Here is a 20643-nt window from a genome sequence, read left to right as displayed (position 1 = left end):
CTTCTCTTTCCCGCTTTATCTTTCCCCAAGTGAGTGAGTAGCTGTAACAGGCCTCTCTTGTGCCTTTTTGGTTTTGTTGTTTTAATAAAAATATCCTTTTATGCCTCATTATCCACACACTATTCTTCCTCTTCTTTGTTAAGCTGTCCCCTCCCCTTATCTGAATCATCCTAAGCCCATGGTGAGGTCTCTTTCCAAATCCCCATTATGCTTTTTGTTGATGCCAAATATTTGGCATTTACATACCACCTTTTATTAGTTAATAATTGCGATCATAATCATGATTGACATTTTGTAGCTCTCTAAAACTTGCAAAAATACTTCATGCCCATTATCTTATTTAATTAGCATGGCATAATAGCTAATGTACTAAGCTTGGAGGCAGGAAGACCTGGATTCTGACCTACCAGCTGTGTGACCATGGACAAATCACTTAATAACAGTAATAATGACAGCTGTCATTTGTATAGCACTTTAAGGTTTGCACAGCCCTTTTCATTTTTGCTTTTCACAACAGCTCTGCAGTGGGGTTCTTGGTGTTTATGTTGGTGGTATTGTTCAGTCGTTTCAGTCATGTCCAACTCTTCATGACCCCATTGGAGTTTTCTTGGCAAGGGTACTGGAGTGGTTTGCCATTTCCTTCTCCCGCTCATTTTACAGATGAGGAAACTGAGGCAAACAGGGTGAAGTGACTTGCCTAGAGTCACACAGCTAGGAAGTGTCCGAGGCTAGATTTGAATGTAGGTCTTCCAAACTTCAGGCCTGGCGCATTATCCACTGTACCACCTTGCTGCCCCAGCAGCTATTATTATACCCCATTGAACATATTAGGAAAATGAGGCTCTGAGAGGTTCAATGGCTACCCTTTGGTCATATAGATAATAAGTGCCAGGGTAAGATTCAAAACCAGGTCCCTCCTAAGTTCAAATCTATTTTGTTTTCCTCTACACCATAATTTGCACCCTGTCTCCCCAACAAGGTCCTTGTGTACAAAGACTATACCTTTTTAGCTTTGTAGTACAGTGTATAGAATGTTGTAATCAGGAAGCCCTGAGTTCCAATTAAGCATCAGTCACTTGCTAGCTGTGTGACCTTGGGCAAGTCACTTAACCTTTGTCTGCCTTAGTTTTCTCATCTGTAAAGTCAGAGAAATAATATCACCTACCTCCAAGGGTTGCTGTGAGGATGAAATATTTATAAAGCACTTTGTAAGCCATAAAGCTCTGTATAAATGCTAGCTACCATCATCATTCTCATTATTATCATTAGCACAATGACACATAATCAATAATCATTAAATGTGTGTCAATTAACTGTTGACTCAACCTTTCGACATAACCCCATATTCTCAGTAGTTAAGTTAAATGACCATTGTAAAGGACCCTTTAAATCCAAATGATAGACTGTCCTCAATTTTCTTTAAAAGAAAATAAAAACAACAATAATCTAAATGAAATCATTTCTCTTTATATCTGTTTGCAAATTTGGGCCCAGACTATCTTTTTTCCTTCTCTCTAAACTAATAATGTGCTGGGAAAAGGAAAAATAATAATAAAACCTCACACAGCTGAAAGGGACTAAATTAATGACAGTTTCTGTAGATGTCCTTTGAAGCATATTTCATATTTTATTTTGTCATCTTCATTTATCATACTCCTCACTGATTAGTTTGACTGTAACCTGTGCTGCATTCACTTTCCCCTGCTAATACATCCATCCATGTATAAGCCCACCTTGTAGACTCTATTAATCCTGAGATAATTAAACTCAAATGTGAGTCACCTAATGCCACACTTTTTGTGTCTCAGAAATGGAACAAAGGATAAGCAGCCTCGTAAGAGATATGGAAGAAAGAAGGCCTAGCAAATGTTTTGTATCAGAACTCTGCAGGTCACAAGAGACCACAAAGAATCACTTCTAGAGTTCAATAAGGAACTCAAGGACCAAGACCTTACTCTCCATTTTTTTCCTGCTCCTCCAAAGGACCAAATACAATGTATTGAGCACACAATGGTTAATTGGTATATGCTTTTTCACTAAAGGAACAAATCAAGTCTTTACAGGATGCCATTGATTCACACTATCCCACATCATGAGGTGTGCACCAGAGCTATAGCAGCTCTTATGTTTCAAATCAACCATATAACAAGGTTGCAGTCCAGAAACCCAACAACCAAAGAGAAGGGACATCATGGATCCTTGCAACTCTGAAGTTATAAGATCATAGAATCATGGGATTTGGGTGTAGGTCATCTAGTGCAACAATTTCATATTTAGCTGAGTTTATCTAAATGTATCTGGAAAAAAGGTAGTAGTATATGGTACAATGTCAAAAAGAGCAATCTCATCTATAGAATTATGATGTTAGATGTGTTTTACAAAAATATAATCATCAACAAACATTTATTAAGTGCTTACTGTGTGTTAGTCAATATGCTAAGGAAGAGAGATACAAAAACAAAAATGCCACAGTTCTTGCACTCAAAGAGCTTACATTTCTATCAGGGAAATCAAAATTTATACATATGAGAAGATACGAAATATATATAAACTTTTAAAAATGAATTTGGTGGGAGACACATTAACAGCTATAAAAAATAAAAAAGGCCTCGTGGTAGGAGACAGGCTTGAATTGAATTTTGACTGAAGCTAGGGATTCCAGGACACAGAGGTAAGGAGAGAATGCATTCCAAGCTTGGGGGAAGAGACCATGCAAATACATAGTATTGGGAAATTAAATGATGGAGGCAACAGCAAGTCAGCTAATTTGGATGGATTAAAGAATATGTGTAAACCAGCATGACTAATACAGAAATATGTTTAATGCGATTGTACATCTATAACCTCTATCAGATTGCTTACTGTCTTGGGGAGGGGGAAGGGAAGGAAAAAATCTGAAACTAGAAATCTTATAAAAACAAATGTTGAAAACTATCTCTACATGTAACTGGAAATAATAAAATACTTTTATAAAAAAAAAAAGAATATGTGAAAAGGAGCACCGGGTCATGTTTGCAAAGGCAGGCTAGAACCAGATTGTGAAAGTCTTTGAGTGGAGGCGAGAAATAGGGAGCTCGTAAGGTTTCTTAAGCAGGGAGGTGGCACGGAGAGGCCATATCCTAGAGAAGCTGCGTGGCAGAGAGGACAGTGGGCTGACCTTGTAGTCAGGAACACCCAGTTCAGGTCGGGGCTCTACTGTATAATGGCTGTCCAGCCCTGTTCCATCCATTTAACTTCTGAGTTGCCCCCAGGCTGTACTCTGTAGAGATGCATTGTTGTACTCATAAAGATGCATTGTTGAACTCCACTGATACAGGCAGCTTCTTTGTGGTAGTATTCCACACACCAATGAAATCACAGTTCTAGACTATATGAACATGTATGTAACATATATGTGTGTGCATGTGTATATATGTATATACACATATATAATAGGAATGGACTGTCCTTAAAGCATGCACAGATATTCCCTGCCTGGTTTTAGTTCAAGCATCTACACGAAATCTTGGGAGGAACCTCTTTCCAGCCATGTTTGACTTTTCTGTGTGATGAAAGAGTTTAGAATTAGCTGAAGAGAAGCCAGAAAAACTGATGACTCAGGGGCTTCTGATCCTAAGTGAGTGAGTATATAAAAGGGGTCACCCATTCCTTCCTTTCTTCCTTTCCTTTGTGACTGTGAGGAGATAGAATTACTTAGAATGGCCTCCAAGAGCAGCATGGGGGTAGAGAATGGCAGCAGAAGATCTAGCGGTCCCAGCAGAGTCATCGGTTAGAATTGAATGGTGTGGAGCCAAACTGAAGCCCGAGGCCCTCACACACCTGAACATAGCCAAGTAGTGGGGCTCTAGTGGCTGCAAGGCCTGAGCAGCTGCAGAGCAAGAGTACTGCCTTTGATTCTGCCCTTGTGTCTACCCTATATCATTCAGCTCTGAATGATAACGAAACATCTAACTTCATTGGGTCACCTAGATACTTCCATCTCAAATTACTTATCAGTCTGTGATCAAGAAGGAGCACACACAAGAGAAATGAGACTGCCATGTACTTATGGCTTCCATAGCCAGGTGGAAGATGGGTAGCTAGTCATCTCTTACTAGCTCTAGAGATGGGGATATGGAGGGCTGACAGCTCATGGTAGTCCTGCTTCCTTGGCAGCCTTAGGGGAAAGAAAGTGAGGAAGAAGTGGTTGGCCCTTTTCAAATACCTACTCATTTAGGGCTCAGCAACAACTAAGTTACAAGTTCTTCCCACTCTATACCCAACTGGAAGGCTATTTAGAATCACACATATCGGGGGCAGCTAGGCAGCGCAGTGGATAAAGCACCAGCCCTGGATTCAGGAGGACCTGAGTTCAAATCCGGATTCAGATACTTGACACTTACTAGCTGTATGACCCTGGGCAAGTCACTTAACCCTCATTGCCCTGCAAAAAACAAATAAACAAACAAAAGAATCACATATATCAGCCATGAGGTTACACATGGCATGAAATAGGGAATTCCCAAAATTCTATGTAATGATTTTTACTTTAATGAGGCAGGGAATAGCTGTATATGCTTCAAGGACTACCCTCTCCCTTACCACCACAGGTCAGTCCACCCATCTTTCAAAACATATACAAGCACACACAGCAATATAATATACATATATATGTATATTTTATTTTTCAGTCCACCCATCTTGCAAAGCATATACAAGCACACACAGCAATATAATATACATATATATGTATATTTTATTTATATATATATATATATATCATCTAGGTAACTCAGTAGATAGAATACTGGGCTTTGAGCTAGGAGAACCTGAGTTGAAATCCAACCTTAGATACTTACTAGCTATGTTACCCTAGGCAAGTCACTAACCTGTTTCCCTTAATTCACTGGAGAAAGAAATGGCAAATCACGCTAGTATCTTTGCTAAGAAAACCCCATGGGTGGCATTGACATGTTATGGTGCACAGGATCATGAAGAATTGGACGTAACTGAATGATGAACAACAGCAAATGTTTGTATGTATGTTTGCATAGATGCATGTAATCCAAAGGCATGGGTTACAGCTCTTCCCATAAAATGAATCAAGAACAAAAATTGTTTTGGATTTCTTTTAACACTAAACCACCCTGAATGTAAGAAAGCTCCATTGCATCAGATTTTTGAGCCTCAAGTGAAGTTTCACACATCATACCATGCTATCTCTGTTTGTTTCCCCCAAGATCTTTATGTCAAGGTGTTCATTTTTCCCAAATATCCAGGGATCCAGAGCTTCCTTGTCAGTAAGACTAACATAAAGGGTTAAAATATTGTAATTGCTTGACATTACAGGTTAGAGAGGCATGCAGTCTTAGAGTGATGGTAGATTGAGTTCCAACAGTTACATGAGGACACTAATGAGTTGGTGAATTTCAGTGAAAGGTTGAAAAGGATGAGTAATAGGAACCAAGGTCAACACCTCTTCATTGCTTTGTGATTGCATTGTGATGCACAAGATGCAGTTTTGTCATGACCTTAAGGAACCTCATCATGGAGAAAATTTAACTCTATCTTGTTGAGAAAGAGACTATTCTGATCATCACATTCATTAAAGTATTCCTCTAGACCATCCTCTGATATGCTTTTATAAGTGGGGAAATTTTAGTTAATGTAAAGTGAAATTCTTCAGGTGTCAAACTTTCTGAAATATTATGTTTATTAAAGCAAATGTCAATTAAGGCTGTTATAATAGGATTTCAACACCTTTAATTTACTAGTTGCATGTTTTTTAATGCCATAACTAATTCAACTTATGGTTTACAACAGGTAGTCAATTAATCATTCTAAGTGGCTGCCTCTTGATCTTAATTTCTTGCTATGTAGGACATTATATAAATGTCCTAATAAAATTGATATATCGCTGAAAAGGTCTGAGTGACCCGAAAATAGAAAGTCACTTAACCAATTCTTTAAGGGAAACTCAAAATTGTACTAATAATACTAGCAGGTATATTTACAGAAAATCTTTCTTCTGAGAGTTACAATACATTAAAAAGGTTTTCCAACTAATCTTCTCCTGGTCCAGCTTAGATAGAACTCTGGGCCTGAAATCAGGAAGACCTGAGTTCAAATTTGACCTCATACACTTGCTAGCTGTTTGACCCTGAGCAAGTCACTTAACTTCTTTCTGCATCAGTTTCCTCAACTGTAAAAAATGAGAATAATATAATGATAATAAGATGATAATAATAGCACCTATCTCATAGGGTTGTCATAAGGATCAAATGAAGTAATACTTGTAAAGCAATTAGCACCATGCCTAGCAGATAATAAGGGCTTAATAAATTTGGGTTCCTTCATTTTGATAAAAATCTTCCTTACTTCCCTGAACTAAAAGATTAAATTAAAGGACAATAGTTGGCCTTGAAGCTGACAGCTCTAGAGAATGAGACCAGATTACTTACTCCTTTCTGCACGAAGAGGTGTAACTGACCTTCAATTAGCCCATCACTAGGGGTCTCCTGTGTCCTTTCAGGTGTCTTCATCCAATGGCCAATCACCTGTAATCTGACTCAGTGCTGACTGAGTTTGCCAGTTTGATCAGGGACTAGCAGTGGTCCACATCTGTAATATTAAGGCATTTAGGAAACTCCTAGATTTACCTGGTCTATGTTTATGTGTTTTAGTCATTTGTGTTTTTATGCACAATCACCTCAAAGACCTAGATAATATAAAACAGGAGATCACTGGATTTAGAGTAGGAGCAGCTAGGTGGTTCAGTGGCTAGAGCACTAGCCCTTGAGTCAAGAAGACCTGATTTCAAATCAAGCCTCAGCCACTTAATAGCTGTGTGACCTGGGCAAATATACCTGCTAGTATTATTAGTACAGTTTTAACCTCTGTTTGCCTTATCTACTAGAGAAGGAAATGGAAGACCACTCTGGTTTTTTTGCCAAGAAAATCCTACAGATAGTGTTGGCATGCTGTGGTCCATGGAGTCATGAATAGTCAATTATTGAATGACTCAACAACAACTAGGATTTAGAGTAGGAAAGGATGTTGGAGACCATGTAATTTATTTGTTGGTTTTTTGGGGGTTTTTTTGGTTGGGCAATGAGGGTTAAGTGACTTGCCCAAGGTCACACAGCTACTAAGTGTCAAGTGTCTGAGGCTGGATTTGAACTCAGGTCCTCCTGACTCCAGGGCCAGTGCTCTATCCACTGTGCCACCTAGCTGCCCCCCGACCATGTAATTTAAATCCCTTGTTTTACAAATGAGAAAACAAAGACCCAGAGCAGTAACATGACAAACCCATGGTCATATAAGTGATAATTATCAGAACTCAGGTCCTCTGACTCCAAAACCAACATGCTTTCCACCATACCACACATTCATATTTTAGATTAATTTCATTTTTTGGTTCTAAAATTGAACCTGGACAAGTCTGGGGCACAGAGAAGCAACAAATTTGCCTGGAGTATGGGGCCTAAATGAGATGCAATGGGTACTCATAGTCATCTAACTCTATGATAAGGAAGAAGACCCCACATGTAGCTTTTTGGCAATAGGTGCTGTACTATAGTGTTGGGCTCCCTCATCTAAGTGAGGCAGGGTACCTCAGTAAAGAAGATCTCTGTAAAGAAGATGCTTGGAGCTAGATTCTACCAGTTACCACTTGGAATAAGGCCACATGGTTAAATGGGAGCTTCCAGGACCGGGCAGTATATGTCATAAATATCCTGGGTATGTATGGTATATAGTAGTACACAGTGATTCATCCCACTGGCAAGATCAGCTAAGACCTGAGTTTGGACATTAGAAAACCCTTCTAGTTTAAGCTGTGCTCTACCTCAACACTTTCAATAGCAGGATCCTAGCCCTCTCACTGCATGTCTTATTCTCCCCTTAGTAGCTTGCTGCAGTCCAGGATAAAGTTTCTTGACCTTTTTTTGCCTTGTAGACCCTTTGGGAGTCTAGTGAAGCCTATGATTATTGGTGTTCAGTCATTTCCAATTCTTAGTGACCCCCATTTGGGGTTTTATTGCCAAAGATATTGAAGTAGTTTGCCATTTCCTTCTCCAGCTCCTTTTATAGATGAGGAAACTGAGGCAAATGGGATTAAGAGACTTGCCTAGGGTCACAACAACTAGTGTCTGAGACTGAATTTGAACTCAGGTCTTTCTGACTCCAAGCCCAGAACTCTATCCACTGCACCACCTACCTGCCCTAAAAGCCTATGGATAGGGGGCAACTAGGTGGCACAGCAGATAAAGCACCAGCTCTGGATTCAGGAGGACCTGAGTTCAAATCCGGCCTCAGACATTTGACACTAGCTGTGTGTCTCTGGGCAAGTCACTTAACCCTCATTGCCCCGCAAAAATATATATATATATATATATAAGCCTATGGACTCCTCAAAATAAAGGATTTGGAGGGTTTTTTAGTTTTGCTTTGTTTGTTTGTTGATGCATTAAGAAAATATATATAGGGGGCAGCTAGGTGGCTCAGTGGATAGAGCACTGGCCCTGGAGTCAGGAAGACCTGGGTTCAAATCCGGCATCAGATACTTGATGCTTACTAGCTGGGTGACCTTGGGCAAGTCACTTAACCCCCATTGCCCAAACAAAAAAAAGAAAGAAAAAGGAAATATATAGAGAATCACCGAAAAAAAAATCCAAAGGTTAGTAAAAATTAAAATGTCATTTTCTTGCATCCAAATTCACAGAGTCCAGTTTAAGTACCTCTGGTTTAGGAATTTTTTCATCTGTTGATTCACTTTCTCCTATGGGATCCCACGGATCTCCTTTCTCCCCTTCTAAACAACTCCCTATGAAGCAGGAACTATATATCTTTCTCTCCAAGGACAAAAGACACTCCCCTTCCCAATTTCTACTCACTCTCATCATTCATCACACCAGACAAGGATTTGGCAGCCACCTTCTTTTCATTTATTTAAAGGGGGAAACAGATTCATAAGTAATAACAATAATGGTAAGCAATTGAGAAGCAAATCATTTGTAAGGAAACAGCTGCCTAAGCCTCCTCTGATTAGTGACAGAACTGCCTGCTTCTGCTAAATTTTGCCTCTCTCCTGACAGGAGGGGGACCAGAAAGAGTTTATGCCCCAGTTTAATATGAGCTTTTAGGGAAGTTCACCTTTAATAGGCAAGGAGAAGCAAAGGAAAGCTCTCTCCCACTGCTCTCCACTCCCTCATTAGCTCTTGGTCAGGGGAAAGAGTCCAGTTCTCAGCTGCAATGTGATCTCTAATAGTCAGGGAACCCTAGAGGAACTGTATGCCTGCCCTTCATCCACTCACACCCTCTGTTACAGAAAACTAATACAGTGATCCCTTCCACATTACAGAGTCAGGAGCACAGAACCCCCTCAACCTGGAAAATCCATGTAAAAAATTTTGGCCCTCCTTTCGTACCAGAGAAGAAGTCTGAATTATTATGGTATTAAAAGACAAAATATGTTGATATTATACAATACTATACATATATTTTATACATTGCTGAGTTTCTAAACTTTTCCTGTCTGCTGGCCTTTAAATGTCATCTGTGACTTCTGCAAAACTTCCCAAAAATTCCCATTTAATTTCTTATGCAAACCCACAATATATCGAAACTGAGATGGGGAAACTTGCAATGTGAAAGGGATAACTGTACTCTTCATCCTTCTTCTTCCTCAGAATTCTCTCCCACAAACCAGTGAATTCTGGGAAGGAGCCCTGATTCAGTTTGCTCTAACCATGGCTGGAATCTAATATCTCTGTTGTAATATACTACAGAATGTAGCTATAGTGATATTCTACATATTAATTGATTTACTTATTTATAGGCATTTTGTATTCTCCCCAATAGAATATAAGCTTCTTGAAGACAGTGATTATCTCATTTTTGTCTTTGTATTCCTAGCATTGTGTTTCCTAAATGTAACCAACACCCCAAAGCCCATTAGTATGAGTTTTGTTCCTCATTGGTAGAGATCAATGTGGCCACCCTCTGTGAAGGGCAATTTTGTTGAACTGGCTTTCACTAAAGCCAAGGTGGGGGGGAACCCAACAGCAGCAAAAATTGGCCTCTTCAGATTTCAGGCTGTAGTCACAAAAATACCATCTTGCTGACCTAAAATGAATGTTGACTTTTTGGGGTACTTTGTTCTGTTTGATCTTGTAGCAAGTAAACTACTTCTTCGTCTATGTAAGCATTACTTGCTGCTAATCCAGTCACAGTGGTTTTTGGACAGGTTAACACCAGAAGAAGTAACCTATGTACTTAGTGTAGAAGTGATTCGTGCCTGTGCATATACATGTCCACCTACAGATATTGGACTCAAAGGGAAGATTTTGTAGAGAGGAAGGAAATATATATGTTTATGAAAAAGGACTGAACACCAGTGAATAAGAAATGTCAGTTAATGTTTTTAAAGTAAATACCAACTAAATGTCCATAAGGAGAAGCAATAAATCAGATTAAGTGACCTCTTCCATAACTTCTAACTCTAGTATTCTATGATAATCATGATTTTATTTTTTATTTTAATTCATTTATTTCATCTTTTCCAATTACATATAAAGACAGTTTTCAAAATTCATTTTTGTAAGATTTTGAGTTCCAAATCTTTCTCCCTCCCTCCCTTACCCCCTCCCAAAGCCCTCAAGTATTCTGATATAGGTTACACATTACAATCATGTTAAACATATTTCTTCATTAGTCATATTGTGAGAGAAGAATCAGAACAAAGGGGGAAAAACACAAGAAAGAAGAAACAAAAAAAATAAAACAACAAAAGTGAAAATTGTATGCTTCAACCTAAATTCAGATTCCATAGTTTTTTTTCTAGATGTGGAGAGCATTTTCTGTCATGACTCTTTTGGTATTGTCTTGGATCATTGTATTTCTGACAAGAACTGAATCTATCACAGTTGATCGTCACACAGTGTTATTGATACTGTGTACAATGTTCTCTTGGTTGTGCTAATTTCACTCAACATCAATTCATATAAGTCCAGGTTTTTCCAAAATCTGCATGCTCATCGTTTCTTACAGCACAGTAGTATTCCATTATATTCATATACTACAACTTGTTTAGCCATTCCCCAATTGATGGGCATCCCCTCAATTTCCAAGTCTTTGCCACCACAAAAAGAGCAGCTATAAATATTTTTGTACATGTGGGTTGTTTTCCCTTTTTTATTATGTCTTTGGGACATAGACCTATTAGTACTATTGCTGGGTCAAAGCGTATGCACAGTTTTATAGCCTTTTGGTCATGGTTACAAATTGCTCTCCAGAATGCTTGAATCAATTCACAACTCCACCAACAATGCATTAATGTTCCAGTTTTCCCACATCTCCAACATTTATTAGTTTCCCTTTTTTTTCATATTAGCCTATTGGATGGGGGTGAGGTATCTCAGATTAATTTTAATTTGTATTTCTCTAATCAGTAGTGATTGAGAACATTTTTCATATGGCTGTAGATAGCTTTAATTTCTTCATCTGAAAACTGCTTGTTCATATACTTTGACCATTTCTGAATTGGGGAATGACTTGTATTCTTATATATTTGATTCAGTTCTCTATATATTTGAGAAATGAGGTCTTTATCAGAAGCACTGGCTGTAAAATTTGTTTTCCAGCTTTCTGCTTTCCTTCTTCTTCTTTTTTTTTTTTTTTTTTTTTTTTTTTTTGGTGAGGCAATTGGGGTTAAGTAATTTGCCCAGGGTCACACAGCTAGTAAGTGTTAAGTGTCTGAGGTCGGATTTGAACTCAGGTCCTCCTGAATCCAGGGCCGGTGCTTTATCCACTGTGCCACCTAGCTGCCCCTTCTGCTTTCCTTCTAATCTTGGTTACATTGGTTTTGTTTGTGCAAAAACTTTTTAATGTAATGTAGTCAAAATGATCCACTCTTCATTTCATAATGTTCTCTATCTCATCTTTGGTCATAAGTTCTTTCCCTCTTCACAGATATGAAAAGTAAAGTATTCCTTCCTTTTCTAATTTGCCTATGGTATCACCCTCTATGTTTAGAATAATCATGATTTTAAATAAAATGTTCTTATTTTTTCATTCATTCAGTCCCATCAATAAGCTGGAAATGTTTTAATTTTCACACATCATACATTTTGTAGCAGAGTTTCAAGTTGTCAATATTTTCAAATTCTAATAATTATCCCAAACCATTGAAAAATTATCCCTCATTTATGAATTTGCTCATTTCCTACCCCACTCCACTGCGATCTTTTGGGCATGTTAGGATTTTATCTGTGTTAGGATTTAATCTGTCACATAGGCAACCTACAGAGAGTGAAAGAATAAACATAAGCATAAAACAAAGCATTTCTTACAGGTGAGATCAGTCCCTACCTATCCAAAACATGAATAAACCAATAGCCATCTCTCATTGATTTTCTAAAACTTGTTTCTTCACTGTTCCCAGTCTCTAATGCCTTAAAGGGGAAAATAGGGAAGGGAAGATGAATAGGAAAAAGCTATGGTAGAAAGAATACTAAATTTGTTGTCAGAGGGTGCATAAGTTTGAATTGCAGCTCTGTGACATTGAGCAAATGCCTTAACCTTGTTGGACCTTGATATTCCTCTGCTGTAAAATAAAGGTGTTACACTCCACAGTTTCTAGGGTCCTTTATAGTTCTAAATCTTATGACCTTGCTTCTTTAACTCATGAGGAAAATTTGCAGTCCTCTATTCCCTTAAAATTCAAAAAAAAAAAAAATACATCCACATGCACTGTATGTGTCTTAGAGTTGCCAAACTGCTCAGAATTTAGCTTAGTAAAATCTGCCTCCTTTAACCTTTATCTTAGTAAGTGAAATTGGAACTTAAATTTCTCATAACTGTTTCTCAACTCACCAGTTAATGACCATTTTAATATTTATTCATGTCTCTTTTTTATTCCACTCAAAAGGAAAGAAATGTAAAGAGTGGTGAATGACATCCCTAGCATTTGCTACATTTTGTATGTGTATATATACTTGTATATATTATCTAGAACAAAGCTTCTTAGGGGGTCATGAAAAATTTGGCAGTAATGTTTGATTTATATGCCTATTTTATGTACCTATATACCCAGGGTTGGATAAAAATTTCTTGAGCAAAAGGGGTAACCAGTGGAAAGAGTTTAAGAAGCTCCACTCTGGGGGGGAGCTAGGTCATGCAGTGGATAAAAGCACCAGCCTTGGATTCAGGAGAACCTGAGTTCAAATCCAGCCTCAGACACTTGACACTTACTAGATGTGTGACCCTGGGCAAGTTACTTAACCCTCATTGCCCTGCCAAAAACAAACAAACAAACAAACAAACAAAAACCTCTGCTCTGGAATGTAAATCTCCTTGAGGGCAATAAGCTGTTTGAAATTGATAGATTGTTCACTTATGATGTGTCAAGTGTGAAATTCTATTTTTAGGTCCATTCATTAAATGATAGGAGAGAACACTGAGATTTTTGTAAAGAAATATAACTCCTAGAGAAGTAAATACTTATATCCCATTGATGAGATGGGACTTAGAAATCCATTTTTTTTTTCTAAAAGTAGTAACAATTGTTGTGGGTTTCTTCTTAGCTGTGCCACATAAAATTGGCCGTATTATTGATGGAAGTCCTGCAGATCGCTGTGCAAAACTAAAAGTTGGGGACCGAATATTAGCTGTGAATGGCCAATCTATCATCAACATGCCTCATGCAGATATCGTCAAGCTCATTAAAGATGCAGGTCTTAGCGTAACTCTTCGAATCATTCCTCAGGAAGGTAAGTAGCCTTAACATGGCCTCACAGAGTCATTGGGACCCTTCAGTACAGGACATTGTTCCTGACTTGCTTGCTATTATCATAGGGTCTACATAGCTGCTATCAGTAGAGTATTCATGAGTTGTTATTTCCAGTTTCCCTCAACTACTGCCTGACTTTTTATAGATCTTAACTAATTTTGTCCATGGAACAAGTTAAGTGACTTTCTAGTCAAAACATTTTAAAGCCAGAGACAATCAATTATTCAGCTGCTCCTTATAGTATGAATAGTACTGCAATTTCAGAGAAGAGTTATTATGTTGTTGAATTCTAAGGCCCCTTGAATATCAATGAGAGACCCACAGTTTTGAAAAATGCCTTGAAATACATAGTACTTGAGCCCTGGAGAATTCTTCTTACTTCACATTTGGCTAGACCAATCTTAAAAACCTTGAGGAAACTATGGTAGACCAAAGGAGACTGGACATCTCTTTCCCATATAAGAAAAGTTTTATGTCACAAATTCAGAATTTCCACTTAAGCCTTTGAAAACTCATTGTGAAACAATGGCTCCATCCTGAGGCCCGGAAGAGAGTCACCATTTTTACAACTTAGGGCAGTTTCTCAACAGAGAACAGAGTCTGAAGAATGAATTCAACATCCCCATATGCGGGGCGCTTGCTACTCCCCACCTAATGAGATTAGAATTGCATCTCAGTAGCATGTTGTCCTCTGTAGAAGTTGATGTGATTACTTAGCTCATTGTCATCTGTTTTATTTAGATCTCCCTAACTCCCTCTGAGTGCAGTCTAACACTCTCACAGCAGTCACTGAATCACTAAATAGCCACCTGGTTTTTCAAATCGATGCAGAAGAAGAATCAGAGAAGAATGTATATATATATATATATATATATATATATATATATATATATATATATATCATTTTCAAAGGAGATACCCATAGATATTCTCCCTTTATCTACCTCCTTATTTATCATGAACTGACCGAAAATGAGGTCTGAACATATCTTAATGAAAATATGATGCTACCTGCAAACCCAATTAACTTTTCTACAAATGTTGGAGAGAATGTTTTTTGTTACCTGAGTCTTAAAGAGATTTAGCAATTTGCCCATAGTCACCCAACTAATAAATGACCAAGATAGAATTTGAACCCAGCTCTTCCTTACTTCAAGCTCAGCATTCCATCCATTATATCACATTGCCTCTCCAATATTTAATGGGGATTCAAACCATTTGAGCAAGATTGGTTATTGAAAATCTGAACTGACTTGATGTGTTCTCAGTGTGAAATATGCCAATTTCTTCTCTTGTCTCAATACACAAAAGTAATTACAGTTGAAACTTTAACAAATTATGAAAAAGATTAAAGCTACCAAGTATTTTTTTAAAGAAATGGCTCATGGGATCTTTATATGCCCAGATGTTCTTTTGTCTCTATCTGTGGAACTGTGGCATCCCAGAGTTAAGAGTCACTGGTCACTGAGTAGAGCTAACAACAAAACCATTTGGGATGGGGATCTGGAAAGTATTCTTTTCTAACAGGGCTGATTCCAGCATCTGTAACTAAACTTTAACATGGAAATAGGATTTACTACCCCTGCCCAAATGCCCATGTCTGAAGGACCTTGTCCCCACTATGAATCATCCAAACTGAACTAAAATGGGCTTCTCCTTCAAATCATTTTTAAAACTATCACTGTCCCTAGTTTGTCTTTTTTAAAAAACAGAAATCATAATTTTTTTTAAATTGCCATTTGTCCCGACTGAATGGCCTTTAAATGATACTCATGTAATAATAATGTTTTTAAATGCATAAAATAAAATATATGTGATAGCAAAGGAAATCAGTTATAATGAAATAACATAATAAAAAAAAATTTAACTAATTTATGGACCCTCAATAATTATTGAGAATTTCTGGGGCAGCTTAGGTGGTGCAGTGGATAAAGAACCAACCCTGGATTCAGGAGTACCTGAGTTCAAATTCAGCCTCAAACACTTCACACTTACTAGCTGTGTGACCCTGGGCATGTCACTTAACCCTCATTGCCCTGGCCCAAAAAGAGAGAGAGAGAGTGAGAGAGTGTGAGAGAGAGAGAGAGAGAGAGAGAGAGAGAGAGAAGAGAAGACGGGGGGAGGGAGGAAGGAAGGAAGGAAGGAAGGAAGGAAGGAAGGAAGGAAGGAAGGAAGGAAGGAAGGAAGGAAGGAAGGAAGGAAGGAAGGAAGGAAGGAAGGAAGGAAGGAAGGAAGGAAGGAAGGAAGGAAGGAAGGAAGGAAGGAAGGAAGGAAGGAAGGAAGGATGGATTTCTAGTTTCAGGGATGGTGATAAGGCTCATTCTCACTGTTTTAGAAATCTGACTAGGAAATCAAAATAATCCAAACCAGGAGATGAGAGATTCCCCAGGGAGCAGGAAATGGTCATTATTAACTCCCTCAGTCTTGTTTTCAGATGCCTGTGTGGCCGGATTTTCATCTTTGGCTTTCATTCTGCAGAGCTGAACAGCCCAGCATCTGCCCCCAGCTCTGAGAAGCAGAGTCCCATGGCCCAACAGCACAGCCCGACAGCACAGCAGAGTCCACTGGCCCAGCCGAGTCCTGTGGCACCCAACAGCCCTGTCACTCAGCCGCCACCTCCCCAGCCCCTCCAGCTACAAGGACATGAAAACAGGTCAGCATCTCTGGGGCGCCTCACTTCCAGGTAGCAGGGAAAAAAGGAAGATGAGACAAACTTTGCTAAATTAGGAATTTACAAGTTGCAAGATGTGGGTTGTTTCCAGTACCTTCAACTGAAAGCTATGTTTTTTCTTTGTGATCTTACTGCTCTTATTATTTTTTAAAGCACAGCTCATTCATCTTTTGACTTTCAGTGTCCCAGTCCCCTCATTTATATGAATGAGAATAGTGATGTCTCTGCCTGCTTCATAGAAATCTTGCGATGGAGAAACTTACCTTAAGATTCTCTCAAAGAGGGGGCAGCTAGGTGGCGCAGTGGATAAAGCACCGACTCTTGGATTTAGGAGGACCTGAGTTCAAATCCAACCTCAGACACTTGACACTTATTAGCTGTGTGACCCTGGGCAAGTCACTTAACCCTCATTGCCCTGCAAAAAAACAAAACAAAACACAAAGAATTCAAGATTCTCTCAAAGTCCCCTAAGAGACATGAGGTCTCTGTCTAGCCTTCACTGGAGCACAATTGCAATGAGGGAGCAGCTTGATTGAGGGCAGAAGTTTTCAACTTTTTTTATGTCATTGACCCTTTTGACAATCTAGTGAAACATTTGGACTCCTCAGAATAATGTTTTTAAATGCATAAAATAAAATATATGTGATAGCAAAGGAAATCAGTTATAATGAAATAACATAATCAAAAAAAATTTAACTAATTTATGGACCCCAAATTATGAATCCCCGGACAGGGGTAATGTTTTTGAAGCAGAATGTTCCAGAACCTCTGAGTTGTTCTATTTTCTCACTTGGCACTTGGACAGTTCAAAATTGAAAGGTAGAGAGGGTATTGTTCCCATCACAGAACTGTTGACATGCTTGGATTTATCACTACAGAGAAAGGCCCGGCCATGACTTGCAGACATACCAAATATATCCAGTTGAACTTTTTAGCTATAAATGAGTGGGTCTGAAGTCCAACAGACTGACATCAAGTACTCTGGGTTTTGTAGCAACCTGTGCTCCACTTAATTAGTCCTTAATTAGGGTCTACCAATCAAACAAAACCATCCTTGGCAATGAATAAGTGCTTAATAAATGTGTCTTTTACCATATTCACTTATTAAGCACCCTACTGTGCTAACATTTGTTAGCCAGGCCTTATGCTAGATAATAGGAATTAAAAGATAAAAATGAAACAGACCTTGCCTTCAAGGAACCTGCATTCTATCAAGGGAAATTACATGTACATACACAGTGTGTGTATGTGTGTGTGTGTGTGTGTGTGTGTGTGTGTACACACATATAAATGTATGCATGTATCTATATGTAAAAGGCATAATATCCAAGGTAAAGTATTAGTGGTTTTTGGAATCAGGAAGAGCTTCATATAAAAGGTGGCTTTTTAGTGAGCCTCAAAGAAAATTTGAGATCAAGTCAAGCATTTATTGAATGCCTACTATGTGTCAGGCACAGCCCATGTGATTATATGCTGTTGTTTGTCCTTTGTTCCCCAAAAGGACCATGACACTGGGGTGATGTCATGACTTGCACTGAAGTGGATTTAAGTGAGTTATATAAACTAGGAATTCTAATAGTGGATATGAGGGGAAAGGGCATTGCAGGTGCAGAAGATGACCTTTTAGTTATATTTAAGTTAGTTATATAACCATTTAAGTTAGTTATATAAACTAGGAATTCTAATAGTGGATATGAGGGGAAAGGGCATTGCACATGCAGAATATGACCTTTCCAAAGGCCTGGAGATGAGAGATGAGATTTCAGATGAGAGAGAAAATTTGAGATCAAGTCAAGCATTTATTGAATGCCTACTATGTGTCAGGCACAGCCCGTGTGATTATATGCTGTTGTTTGTCCTTTGTTCCCAAAAAGGACCATGACACTGGGGTGATGTCATGACTTGCACTGAATTGGATTTAAGTGAGGAAGGGCTGTCCAAAGTCACCAACTGCACTCTCTCCTCCATTGCCATCTGGGTCCAATGGCAACATATATATCAGGGCAACTGGAGATGACCTCAGATGTTTGAGGCAATTCGTGTTAGGTGACTTGTCCAGGGTCACACAGCTAATAAGTGTCTGGGGTGAGATTTGAACTTCAGGTCCTCCCAACTTCAAGGCCAGTGCCCTATCTACTGTACCACCTAGCTACCCCTGTGATTATATGAGGAACAGCAAGAAAGTCAACCAGGACATTTCTTTCTTTCTTTCTTTTTGGGGGTGGGGGGTGGTGGTGGTACAATGAGGGTTAAGTGACTTGCCCAGGGTCACACAGCTAGTAAGTGTTAAGTGTCTGAGGCCAGATTTGAACTCAGGTCCTCCTGAATCCAGGGCCGGTGCTTTAACCACTGCGCCATCTAGCTGCCCCCCCGACATTTATTTCTTAACAAAAAGGAAGTAACTTCCTTGAGTCTGAAAAAAGTAAAAGAGGTCACTATCCACAGCTGAGAAACATAAATCTGGGTACAAAAAAAGCACTGGATGAATTAGAATGGTGATGGTCTCATGCAGTAGATGGAGGGATTTAAAGTAGATGATCAGGGGGGCAGCTAGGTGGCGCAGTGGATAAAGCACCGGCCCTGGATTCAGGAGTTCCTGAGTTCAAATCCGGCCTCAGACACTTGACACTTACTAGCTGTGTGACCTTGGGCAAGTCACTTAACCCCCACTGCCCCGCAAAAAAAAAAAAAAAAGATAATAAAGTAGATGATCAACATGTTTGATCCTGAAAAAGGTTGCCAAAAGGGGCAGTTAGGTGGCACAGTGGATAGAGCACCAGCCCTGGAGTCAAGAGTACCTGAGTTCAAATCTGGCCTCAGACACTTAATACTTACTAGCTGTGTGACCCTGGGCAAGTCACTTAACCCCAATTGCCTCACTAAAAAAAAAAAAAAAAGGTTGCCAGAGCAAGATGGAAACTCAACTCTTTTGGAGCTTGCAGAAACAAAATGACAGATACTGTAATGACAGCTGTTCATCCCATGGGCAGTGTGTAAATAGTGGCAAAGAGGTTGGTGATACCCATTACTTAGAAGGAAGAGTCAGGAGGACAGTGTGTATGCCACCTTGAAATCTAAGGAAAAAGTGATAGATAAAACTGTGAACTTTAGGGGACAGTTAGGTGGCGCAGTAGATAAAGCACCAGCCCTGGTTTCAGGAGGACCTGAGTTCAAATCCAGCCTCAGACACTTGACACTTATTAGCTGTGTGATCCTGGGCAAGTCACTTAACCCTCATTGCCCTGAAAAGAAAAGAAAAAAATACTATAAACTTTAGAACATTATTCTATATCCTCCATATAATTGCAACTGGTGGTAGGATTGGAGAATAATGTAGATCTAAAACACATTGAAATATGTTTCCCTTTAGCTGAAGGTAAGAAAATAGTAGGCTGTTCAGTAATTAGAATATTTTCAGAACACCTGCCTTCCATCACTGCCTCCCATATTGGGGAAGTTGGGGTGAGAATATCTTTTTGTTTTGTTTTTGTAGGGCAATGGGGGTTAAGTGATTTGCCGAGAGTCACCCAGCTAGTAAGGGTCAAGTGTCTGAGGTCAAATTTGAACTCAGGTCCTCCTGAATCCAGGGCCAGTGCTTTATCCACTGCACCACCTAGCTGCCCCTGTGAATATCTTTTTAATGATCAGAATTCACTTGCACTGTTGCAAAGCAATTATTGTTCCCATACCCCAGGTGTTATTTCCAGGTGTCTTGCTCTACTCTGATTCCACCAATTGACTTTACAGAAAGGAAATGTCTTATCAGCCTTAGCTACTTACATGACATGTTACATGATATGTTAGGGAGTGGGGGAAGGAGAGTTAAAAGCCTGGATAGGAAAGTTACTGAAGCCTGTAGAACAAATGGCAAAGATAATAATTTCACAGATGAATCAACCGTGTATTTAGAGTTTACTATGTGAAGAGTTAGACAGTTGTGTTAAGTACTGTTAGGTGCTCAGAATACAAAGAAAAAAATTTTTAAAACAACATTTGCCTACCCACAAGGCGCTTATATCCTAGTGGGGAAAGGGGTGTTAATGATTTATAAGGAAATGTGTATGATTCATTCTCCATTCAGCCACTAAAGGGATTTTCTCTAAACATGGGTCTGATCACATCACCTACACACACATTCAATAAATCCAGTGGCTTCCTATTATCTCCAGGGGCAAATACAAAATAATCTTTATGGCATTCAAAG

General features: G+C 39.0%; 1 protein-coding gene across 1 annotated transcript in view; it reads left to right on the top strand.

Annotated features, from left to right (window-relative positions):
• MAGI2 (membrane associated guanylate kinase, WW and PDZ domain containing 2) overlaps window positions 1-20643 on the top strand; it is a 1715773-nt gene that overhangs the window by 1546675 nt on the left and 148455 nt on the right. The window contains 2 exon segments of the mRNA XM_043965407.1: window positions 13563-13748; window positions 16247-16421. Coding sequence (XP_043821342.1) covers window positions 13563-13748; window positions 16247-16421 — 361 coding nt within the window.

The sequence above is a fragment of the Dromiciops gliroides genome, chromosome 5, assembly GCF_019393635.1.
Source record: "Dromiciops gliroides isolate mDroGli1 chromosome 5, mDroGli1.pri, whole genome shotgun sequence".
NCBI classification, from domain to species: domain Eukaryota; kingdom Metazoa; phylum Chordata; class Mammalia; order Microbiotheria; family Microbiotheriidae; genus Dromiciops; species Dromiciops gliroides.
The sequence above is the reverse complement of the archived record's forward strand: the minus strand, read 5'-3'. Positions and strand labels throughout refer to the sequence as shown.